This window comes from Notamacropus eugenii, chromosome 6, assembly GCF_028372415.1.
Source record: "Notamacropus eugenii isolate mMacEug1 chromosome 6, mMacEug1.pri_v2, whole genome shotgun sequence".
NCBI classification, from domain to species: Eukaryota; Metazoa; Chordata; class Mammalia; order Diprotodontia; family Macropodidae; genus Notamacropus; species Notamacropus eugenii.
The window spans coordinates 139,132,015-139,144,179 of NC_092877.1; the positions used below are offsets into that span (position 1 = coordinate 139,132,015).

Consider the following 12,165-nt stretch of genomic DNA (forward strand, 5'->3'; position numbering starts at 1 on the left):
CTCTCTGAAGTCTTCTTGTTCATCATTTCTTATGGCACAATAGTACTCCATTACATTCATATACCATAATTTATTCAGCCATTCCCCAATTGATGGGCATCCCCTTGACTTCCAGCTTTTGGCAACTACAAAGAGAGCTGCTATAAATATTTTTGTACATGTGTGACCCTTTCCCATTTCTATGATCTCTTGGGGATACAGTCCTAGTAGCAATATTGCTGGGTCAAAGGGTCTGCACATTTTTGTAGGCCTTTGGGCATAGTTCCAAACCGCTCCCCAGAATGATTGGATGAGGTCACAGCTCCACCAACAATGAATTAGTGTTCCAACTCTCCCACATCCTCTCCAGCATTTATCATTTTCTTGTTCTGTCATGTTTGCCAATCTTATAGATGTGTTGTGGTACCTCAGAGTTGTTTTGATTTGCATCTCTCTAATCAAAAGTGATTTAGAGCATTTTTTCATATGATTATAGATATCTTTAATTTTTTCCTCTGAAAATTGCCTGTTCATATCCTTTGACCATTTATCAATTGGGGAATAACTTGTATGGTTATACATTTGAGTCAGTTCTCTATATATTCTAGAAATGAGGCCTTTATCCCCGAGCTTAGCCATAAAAATTCTTTCCCAATTTACTACATCCCTCTGGATTTTGGTTGCATTGGGTTTGGTTGTGCAAAAACTTCTCAGTTTAATGTAATCAAAATTATCCTTCTTGCATTTCATAATGCTTTCTATCTCTTCTTTAGTAAAAAATTCTTCCCTTCTCCATAAATCTGATAAATACACTATTCCTTGCTTCTCCAGTTTATTCATGGTATCAGTCTTTATACCTAAATCATGTACCCATTTGGACTTTATTCTTGTGTACGGTGTCAGGCATGGGTCTATGCCTAATTTCCACCACACTGTTATCCAGTTTTCCCAGCAATTTTTGTCAAACAGTGAGTTCTTATCCCAGAAGCTGGGGTCCTTGGGTTTATCAAACAGGAGGTTGCTATATTCCTTGCCTACTCTGTCTTGAGTGCCAAGTCTATTCCATTTGTCTACCTCTCTGCTTCTTAGCCAATACCAAGTAGTTTTGATAATTGCTGCTTTATAGTACAATTTGAGGTATGGTAGTGCTGGGCCACCTTCCCAAGCATTTCTTTTCATTAGTTCCTTTGATATTCTGGACCTTTTGTTCTTCCAAATGAATTTTGATATTATTTTTTCTAGCTCTAGAAAATAATTATCTGATAGTTTAATTGGTATGGCACTAAATAAATAAATTAATTTAGGTAGAATTCTCATTTTTATTATATTAGCATGGCCTACCTATGAGCAACTGATGTTTTTCCACTTACTTAAATCTGACTTTATTTGTGCAAAAAGTGTCTTGTAATTGTGTTCATATAGTCCCTGGGTTTGTTTTGGCAGGTAAACTCCCAAGTATTTTATAGTGTCTACCCTAGCTTTAAATGGGATTTGTCTTTCTATCTCTTGCTATTGGACTTTGTTGCTAATATATAGGAACGAGCAAGTCATCTTTTTCAGAGTTTGTGTCTTGAACTTCCCTGTCACCAAAGAACTTGTTTACGATCAGGTTCTTTTTGTCGTTGTTTGCTCATTTTTCCACCCTGTTTCTTGACTTTGAACTATATGTTATGACCACATAGTTATATGGCCATAACACATAGTTGGGCTCTGCTCCCCTCTGTCCGATTTAAGCTTCCATCTCTTATGTTCTCTTCCTGCTTTTACAGTTTAGTGCGGCCTGTGAGTTACTATTTCTTCCAACATGGTGTGATGTGGGAAAGTCTGGTCACTTTTCTCCTTATTTGTGCTCTGGTAGGACACCATAGCTAGGACCCCTCTTCTCTTGCAGCCATGCCCACTCCTCCCCACCTTGGAAGTGGATAATAGGTGACAAAACTGCCAAATAGTACCTGACCCTGAGCCCAGTTCTAGCACAGTTGTTACTAGGATCTCTTTCTGATGATGTGTTCAGTGCCCATGCTGTCCGTATGCACTAGGTCACTTCCTGCCATTGCTGCCACTGCCCAGGGTTATTCTACCAATGGTGTCACTTCTGCTACATGTACTCTTGGTCAACCTCTGTCCTAGTGTCCACAGTCCTATTTGTCTGTCTTCCGAAGCTCCCTTGAGATGGAAAAATGATTCACTCTGACTTTTAATTGGCTTTCCTATGGTTTGACACATTTTTTTTAGATTGTTTTAGAGGACGTGTATTAGGACAGCTCTATAAAATATTGCTTTCACTCTGCCATCTTGATTCTGCCAAAATGATACATTTCAGTTATATTTAAAACAAAGATACACACATATTATATATAGATCTATCTATATATATCCATCTGTAGTTATCTATCTATAGCTATCCATCTATATATCTACATGCATATCTATGTCTGTCTGTCTATGTCTGTCTATCTATCTATCTATCTATCTATCTATCTATCTATCTATCTATCTATCTATTTATCTATCTATCTTTCCCTCCCAGGTTAATGGACTACTAAAATATATTAACAGACTCTTTAGGAGGGAAAGGCCTCCAGGTTAAGAACTCAGTTCTCAGAAATAGAACTCTCTGGAAATTCTAGAAGTTCCTTTCATGGAATGGAAGAGCAAGCACAGACATATATATATACGTGTATACATACATATATGTGTATATATATACACATGCATTATATCTAGAGATATCTATTTCTATAGATAGATATATTTTAGATATAGATATAGGAAAGAGATCAGAAATTGAATGCTAAAGATAGATTACTTTTACAAAATGAATCAGGCACCATTATCCAACTCTTGGGGAATATTGATATCAACAACAACAAGAAAACCAATAAGAAGGCAAAGCAGCACCTACCGCTTGGCTGAAGACAACGTCCCTCCTGAGGGTCAGCATCAGGCACTGTGGCAGGCCGCTGGCCAGCTCCTGCAGCAGCACAAAGGTCAGAGATTGCTTTGCCCTTTTCACCACTTCACCCATGCATTCCTTCAGGGTGATGATCAGAGGGTACAGGTGCTCGTACCAATTTTCTAGAAAAACAGAGCAGAAAAAAATAGGGCAATGGGGCACAGGACAACTGGAAGGAAGATCCCAGGACCCAAGTTACATGGGCCCCTTCTCTTCCCAAACAGGGATCTGGGGATATTTAACTCTTTCACAAAGGTTTCGTCTAGAGGTCAAATAAAGATTTCATATGTTTCATAATGTGGAAGAACAGAGGGATATCAAGTTGCTGGCAAAATTAAGGGACCAAAATCCAATAAATAGTTAAAAGAATGTTCTTTTCACTCTGGGAATATTTGAGTTTTTAACCTCCCTCATAATTATAAATATAATGAATTATGTAAGTGCTAATTCCTTTCCTCAACTGCAGATTTTATTTAGAAAAGAGAGTTCTGCCTGGTGTCAGTTATTACAAATTCTGGAGGACTATGTGACATTCTACTTAATGTACTCAGAGATTAAACAGTAGGATGACAAATTAAATTTAATATGGATGACTGCATGCTGGAAAATGATTTATGCATTCAGGCAGGCCCTGAAATATATGATCAGGAGAGAAAGACATGGGTGTCGTGGTGGTTAACTGGAGGCAGGCCTTCATCCAGTGGTCTCTCATCAGGTAGGGGCCAGAAAAGGGTAAGAAAAACAATCTTAAAGTATCATAGTCATGATCTCATCTTGTCCAGTTTCATTAACTCAAATTAAGTGGAATACAGGACCCAGATAAGGATAACCAAAATGGTTGAAGGGATTTACATTTCATTAAAGGCTGCAAATTAGTCCAAAATGTACTTCTATTAAATCCCTAGCTGTCTGACTATATAAATAAAAGATTTTAGGGACGTTTAGGAGCATTATATAAAGAGCTTCCTGAAGAATTGAGAATTATGGAGTATTTTGAAGACACGTGCAAACCCTTTGAAGAAAAACAACAATGGAAGAGGATGGAAAGAAATCTACATAATGAGAGTGAAACAAACCTGTCAGCAAATAAGAGGACCCTTTAAGGATTCATGATTATGCCAGTAGGGGCACATTCTTTATCTATGCAGTTCAGAACCCCTCCATGCTTTAATGTCATCTTCTTGGCTTCCTCAAGTAATCTAATCAATCTGTGATTGTGTCCTCCAGACTATAAAGCATGGTTGTCAGTCTACCTAGTGGGATTGACCTCCAAATCCTTATACTACTTTACCACAAAGGTTCCACCCAATACCCTGGGAGAATAGGGTGTGGGAGAGGAATTACTTCCTCTCTTTTCTTTGACTCAGTGAGGATACCCGTAGAGGAGGACTTAGTCTACCTGCTAACGTTTGCTTTTGCTCTATGATCAATCTATCTTTTTTTCACTCATCATTTCCCAGGTGAAATCCTTCATTCCAGGTTTTCTTCAGTTACATGCTGCAGCTTGTTCATACTGACTTTGCATATCTCCTTTGCCCTCTGTGGGATGCTCATTTTTAAATCTTTGAAGAATATAGTATTTCATGACCCATAGCCATACAGCACCATTAATATTAGTCTTAAATTATTAATTATATTTCATGATTAAAGTATATTCATTACATTTAATGATTAAATTATTGTTATATTTAATTCTCAAATTATATTTATTATATTTAATTCTTAAATATTAGTCCTAAATAGGCTTTTGTTTCTTTGAGAAAATTTGGGATAATTAAAAGAGTTTTGTAAAGTAGTGATGGCAATCTAGTCCATTCTCTTCTTCCTGTCTACCTTGTGGCCCAGCTCATTGTCCATGGGACTGTGTGCCCATGTATATAAACTCAAAAAGCAGTCCATTTAATTGTATATCACAATCTGGGCAATCAACATTATTACTTATTAGTTGCTGTGGGCAAAACCTTGGTGGCCAGATCCCTGGCAGTGAAACTCCAAGTTTAGCTAGACAACTAAAAACAGACCATACACAGCCCCTTTCTAGTCCTATTCTCAAAGCCTCTTCAGGTGGGTAAGAACTGCTGAAGTTTATTTGTGTAGTATAGTCTTAGACTGAGAATGAACCTAGATTCACTACCAGTTCTGAATGAGATAACCAACTAATGGTTCAGTAAAGCATTCAACAGTAGAGAATTTTGAGCGATTCTACTTTGCAGGAATCTAAAGGCATGTATCTTGTATGTCCACAGCTATTTGCATTCTGTCTTCACCAGAATATGAACCTTTTGAGAGCAGTGACTATTGCCTTTTTTCATATTTCTAATGATGAGCACAGTGCCTGACACATAATAGGAGCATAATCAATGCTAGCTGGCTGAGTAAATTATACAAAGTGGTTTATGAAGTGCAACGTCATTTGCAATCTTTGCCTCCTTAAGCAAGTGTAAAGTTTACATTGGACTAATCTTATTTTTACCAATACTAATAAGAGTCTTAAGGCATGAGAATCATCAGTAACACATAGGAACATCCTGTGTTTGTCTTTTCTCTTTCCTTACCCTCTCTTTCCTTCCCCCATCCCTCTTTTCTCTAGATCTCACAGGTTTCTACACTCAGGCTTTCATACACAAAGAATACAAAACTTAACACTTTCCCCCAAAGACCTTGAATATTTTTTACTAATTGATACACATAATGAATATTCCAAAACAACGGAGAATATAAAGTGGCTTGATTATTGAAATTGGGTTATAAGATCTGTCATGACTAACTTCTTCATAGAAGACTTACTTATTGAATGAAAGATAGACTATGTACAGTAGATGGCACTGGTTCATCAAGTTAAAATGGGACTACTGTATAGTGTCACTTATTCAATTCAGTTTAGTATATATGTATTTAAGTGCACTGTGCCCAGTACAGAGCTAGACACTAGCACCATTTTCCTACAACATGAATAGAATTTATTTCTTCTGGTAAAGAATTGGAAGGTTGAAAGTTAAGTAGATCTTCATTTTGTTATCGTTTAAAAGAAATACACTAGATGTCGAGTTCTGGAAAGTTCTTTCTTTAAAAAAGAAATCTATCTAATATACTTTCTGAATCTGAGCCAGAAAGATCTTTAGGACAACAGTCAAATCAATGACACACTAATCTTAAGTTCTCTGCTAAGAATTCATTTATTTCTTCATTCAAAATACATTTCCCTATGTGAAATGAATGGACTGGAGTAGACTGGGTGGGACAAAAGTGAGGATACCAAAGTATGTAAGACAAATCTCTGTTACTCAGGAATTGTCTTCATCTTAGAATGATAGTGGAGGCTAGAGAAGTGCATATGACTGGTTAAATTTTAATCCATTTAACTTAATTTATTTAAAGCTCAAGCCAAGAATACCTTAGTCACCAAGAAAATCTTCTCTTGATCTACTATAATTACACAAGTTTTATTATCAAGTTTTCATATTTTTAAAGTGACATAAAAAAAATATTGATGATGAATGAAAGAACTACAAAATCTGTTTACTAGCTAGAGTACTTAACATTCATTTGACAGTCACTAAGAGCAGTGCTAAGCTTTGGTTGACACAAAGATTTTAAAAAATAGCATAATTCTGTCCCTCAGAGAGATAATAAAAACAAAATATGTTGCAAACTTTAAAATGCTGTACACGTTAGTTGTTGTAATTGTTAGGGATATATGTACATAAATAAGTGTAATACAGGGCAGACCTGGGGAGAGGGGAGTGCTTAAAAAGTGCTCTAAGAAAACTTGATGTACTTAATTCAAAATATTTTGGTCTTTTTTTCTTTTACTACAATTTATTTCCCACACGCCTCTCCCATTAAATCCTCTCTAATAACAAAGAAAAAGTTAAGTACTACTTAACTTGAAAGTGACCTTTTCTAAAAATAAATGCACCTTTCTTCTCCACTATAGACTCCACGCCTTTACCAAGGAGAGGGCAGTAAATGCTATCATCTGTTCATGAAAACAGTTTTGATGAATTATTCAGGGAAGGCTTATTTGGATGAGGTGGCATCTGAATTGAGTTTTGATGAAAGAGAAGAGTGTTGAAAGGTGGGGATGAGGAGGAAGAACACTGCAGGTCTGTGATAATTCACAGATGTAAGTGGTAAAATGTTAAACTGATGAGGTATTTGGTGGTCTGAGAGCCTTAAAAGTCAAGATAAGGTGGAGTATTTGCATTTCATCCTGTGGACGATAGTGAGTCATTTGAAGATTTTGAGCAGGGGACCAGTATGATCAGGTCTATACACAGGTGAGAGAGAGATTGTGAACTTATGAAAGCCAGACTGGATGGGGAGAGAACAGAGGGAGGGAAAAATAAAAATAAAAACGACTTCAAAGTTTCACACAGGGATGATGAGGATGGTAGTGGTGTCAAAAGCAGTAGAGAAGTTAAGAATAGAAGCAGGTTGAAGATTATAATTTTTTTTCTGTTTTATTATTATTATTTTGTTTTCAGTATTCTACAATCACTTCCATGAAACTTAGATTTTTTTTCTCCTTCCTCCTCCTTCTCCCTTCCCTCCCCAAATCAGCATATCATCTGCATAGAGTGATAACTTAGTTTCTTCTTTGTCTATTGAACTAATAAATAACACTAGGAGTTGGTTTTATGAAAAAAAACAATAAAATTGATAAACCTTTGGTCAATTTGATTTTAAAAAAAGAAAACCAAATTACCAATATCAAAAATGAAAAGGGTGAACTCACCTCCAATGAGGAGGAAATTAAAACAATAATAAGAAATTACTTTGCCCAACTGTATGCAGATAAATTCAACAATCTAAATGAGATGGATGATTATTTTAAAAGATACAATTGCCCAGACTAACAGAAGAGGAAGTTGAATACTTAAATAACCCTATCTCAGAAAAAGAAATTGAACAAACCATCAATGAACTCCCTAGGAAAAAATCTTCAGGGCCAGATGGATTCACAAGTGAATTCTATCAAATATTTAAAGAACAGTTAATCCCAATACTATATAGACTATTTGGGAAAACTGGAGGTGTCCTCCCAAATTCTTTTTATGATACAAATATGGTTTTGATACCTAAACTAGGAAAAGCCAAAAGAAAGAAAGAAAATTATAGACCAATTTCTCTAATGAATATAGATGCAAAAATTTTAAATAAGATTTTAGCAAAAAGAATACAGCAACCAATCATGAGAATAATACATTATGATCAGGTAGGATTTACACCAGGAATGCAGGGCAGGTTCAATGTTAGGAAACCTATTAACATTATTGATCATATCAACAACAAAATGAACAAAAACCATATGATTATGTCAATAGATGCAGAAAAAGCTTTTGACAAAATACAACATCCATTCCCATTGAAAACACTGGAGAGCGTAGGAATAAATGGAACTTTCCATAACATAATAAGCCGTATCTACCTAAAACCTTCAGCAAATATTATATACTTGATGCATTTCCAATAAGTTCAGGGGTGAAACAAAGATGTCCATTATCACCACTATTATTCAATATGGTACTAGAAATGTTAGCTGTAGCAATAAAAGAAGAAAAAGAAATTGAAGGAATTAGAAGATTATAGTTTCAATCTAGGACATGTTGAATTTGAGAAGTAAACCACCCACGGAGACAAAATTGCAATTAAGAAAGCTACAAGTAAATTTGACTAATGCATACATGTTTGGCAAACAAAAGAAAATTTTAGGACACCAGCAAATGTAAGTTGAAATGACTGCAGGATTTTTACCTTATTAATATTCATCCAATGTACGTCTTGGATTCAGAAGTAGACACAGGAGTTTAGGATAAACCAAAGGAAAGGAGAAATCAGCTCTTAAGTGGCTTATTTTGCTCCAGCAAACACTGCAGCCAACTCACATAAGAACGGCAAATATTTAGGGACTTGTCTTGGCAGTTTTGGGACTTGTCACATTCTTTTCCTTTTTGCTTCACTTCAAACTTGACTGTGTGTGTTGCCCACACTTAGAGCGATCCATAAAAATCTACCTTCTGACTAAGTGATTAAGACTTTTCAGTCTGTATTATCTAGTCCCTTAAAAAAACAAAAACAAACCATGACCTTCACAAATTTGTTTTTATGATCACAGTTCATTTTCTTGAGTTTGCAGTTAGGAAATAATAGTACCAAATCAGCCCAGGGTACCACTAAATGCCTGCGGTGTAGCTCCTACATAAGCAACTCATATCAATTAGATAAAATACAAAGGCTATAGAATGTATACTCTATGTAGACTGATTTGTAGTGATTGAGGAAAATATGAAGGGGATGCTTTATTGTCTATATAAAAACTTTCTCAAACTCCTTAACCCTGAGACCAATATACAAAGGCTTTCCACAGGAAAACATTAAATGTGTCTAGCATAGTTGAGCTTTTCCTGAGCTTTAATGAAATATGCTGGAAGCCATCCAAGCAGAGCCACTGTTTTCTAGACATTTACTTCTTTCTGCAATATATTCAAGTGGAGGCCTCTAAAGGATTCAGAGATGGGTAGTTTGGTACTTGCTCCCCCCTTTCAAAGCACAGTTGATTTCCTGTCCAGGACATAAAAACTCTCTGGGCTCTGTGGCTCACATGCTCCTCAAGAGGAAAATAAAAGAGTCGAGTATCAGCTCCAGAAGAACTGGACAATTTCTTTCCTAACACAATAGAATTCTCTTCCAAGAAGCTAAAAATGATTTGTTTCTTTAAAATCATTAACCTCACCACTCCTCAGGGTCATTGGATCAGAGGATGGTAGGTTGAGAGCTACTCTTAGAGACCAATCCTTTTGTTTTATAGATGAGGCAACTGAGGGCTTTGCCCAGGGTTACAGCTAGGAAACAGGTGCGCCAGCATTCAAACCCAGGTCCTTTGAATAAAAATCCAATACTCTTTTCACTACAGGTTGATTATTATTTATGGGTGGAAATCAAAGTAAGCCAAAAGCTATAAGTCTATTTATGTACTTATTTATAAAGGAGATGAGAAGTCAAAACATAAAACTCCCAACACTTGTTGCAGACCAGGCACACAAAAGGATATCAGGGGGACCTCGAGAAATGTAGAAGATATTTTCCTTTACCTTTCTGCTGGCCGCCCCTCAAATCCTTTGGTGTGCTACAAGCAGCCCTCTTGAAGACTGCAGGTTGTATAATGTACTCTTCTCTAATTTTAGAAAATATGAAAAAGAAATAAAATGATGCCATTGGCATTCCCTTACCAAGAACTGAATGTCTCTTAGACATGATGTATTGCACTTTTTGGGGGGGCAGGGAGGAGGGAATATGTGTATGTATACGTGTGTGCAAAGAGAGCTAGCATTTAATAAGAGTTAGCATTTATAGAGTTCAGTAAAGTATGCAGAGTTCCTCACAAATATTAGCTTATTTTATCCTCAACTACAACCCTGGGACGTAGGTGCTATTAGTATTCCCATTTTACAGACGAAGAAACTGAGTCAGGGATTAAATGAATGACTTCTCCAGGATCATACAGCTATGAAGTAAGTGTCTGGGGCTAGATTTGAACTGATTTCCTCTCATTCTAGGTCAAGCATTCTATCCACTGGGCCATCTAACTGTAGCCTTTGTTTGAAGACAAATCAAACACAGCTCAGACCTTCAGAAGCCTAAAACCTAAGAGTGAAAAAAAAATACTTAGATAAATAAGACCAAAGGCAGAATAGAAGTGTCGCAAAAGAGGTGTGAATCAAATTCAACTCAGTAATCAACAAGCATTTACTAAATGTCTACCATGTGTCAAGTATTGTGCTAGATGCAAGGGATTCAGAGATGAAGCAGTCTTTATCTTCAAAGAAAACAATATATACATCACAAGACCACATAATAAAAAGAAATGAACAAACAAATGAGTAAAAATACAAAGTGATCAAGGCAGGGAGGCACTAGTAACGGGTAGTGTGATTTGGGGGGAGAAAAACACTGGCAGAAGAGGTTGCTTTGAAAAAAAATAACCTGGAGACTCTAAGAAGCAGAAGTGAAGAGGGAGTGCCTTCCAGTGATGAAGGCCAGCCCATGCAAAGACCTAGAGATGAGAGCAGTGCTATGTGTGAAAAACCACAGAAAATACTTACTAAGCAATGTGTTAAACAACAAAGATTTATTAAGAGACTATTACAAGCTGAATACTATTCCAGGTGCTAGAGGCTCAAAGATGATAAAACCAGCCCCTGCTCTAAAGGAATTTTTATCCTTTTACAAGATGCACCAGTATTAGCCAAATTCAGTGGATTCAGAACACGGACATATCTCCTACAACAAGGGTGAGTTTAGCAGTGCACCATGGAGAAATAGTCATCTTAGATGGATATGGAAGGCATAATGTTGCTTAAAGAGGTGTTGATAGTGGCAGCTAGGTAGAGGGAAAAGCATAGAAGTGTTGAAATATTACAAATGGGGACGCTGTGAGTAAATTTCATGACTCCATCAACGTTCCTCAGAGAAAAGAGAATTGCATAGCAACTAGGGTGTGTCTGTGGAATTATTGGGTAAAGCTAGAAGAAAAGAGAAGGTGTGTGGGATATGGTGCCAGTTGAAGTTAGATGACGCAGGACATTAAATGTCACACTGAAGAACTTTATTCAGGATGTGATAAAGAATCACTACTTGTGTGTGTGTGTGTGTGTGTGTGTGTGTGTACGTGTGCATATGGATACAGAGATATAGATATACACATAAACAAATATGTGTATGGATACATATAGATATACATGCACATGTATATACATATGTGTATACATATATTTTAGCAGAGCAGTGACATGGTCAGACTTATCCTTTAAAAAAAATATATGTCTTATGGAACTGCCCCAACTTCAAAATCTCACACTCAGAAATTTCCCTCTCTGACCACATAACTTCTCATCTTTCTACTTTCTTTTCCCCACTTAACTTCTCCTTAATATGTTCTTTGCCTCATTCTGACCTCTGATTCTCTGATACTCCATCTACACTCCATGTGTATCAGACCAGGGTATAAACACAAGAATTCAGAGGAGGGAGAAATCCTTTTTGCTGTGGTGGGGATAGGGAGGGATTTGGATGGCTTCATTAAACCTTCCTTAATAAACTAAAACTGCAGTTAAGACTTTTGAGTCACCTTATATTTCCCTCAAGGACTCATCCTATCACTGATATGAGTACGCACTTCACCAATGCAGGTGGCAACCCCTCCTGTGCCTTGGGAGATAGTCTCAGGA

General features: G+C 36.7%; 1 protein-coding gene across 9 annotated transcripts in view; it reads right to left on the reverse strand.

Moving 5' to 3' along the window:
* The window catches only part of INPP4B (inositol polyphosphate-4-phosphatase type II B), a 958,716-nt gene that overhangs the window by 120,866 nt on the left and 825,685 nt on the right, over nt 1–12,165 (reverse strand). For all 9 annotated transcript variants that reach the window (XM_072621124.1, XM_072621125.1, XM_072621132.1 and 6 more), the window contains one exon: nt 2,885–3,057. In XM_072621124.1, the coding sequence (XP_072477225.1) occupies nt 2,885–3,057 (173 nt within the window). The remainder of the gene's footprint in view (nt 1–2,884; nt 3,058–12,165) is intronic.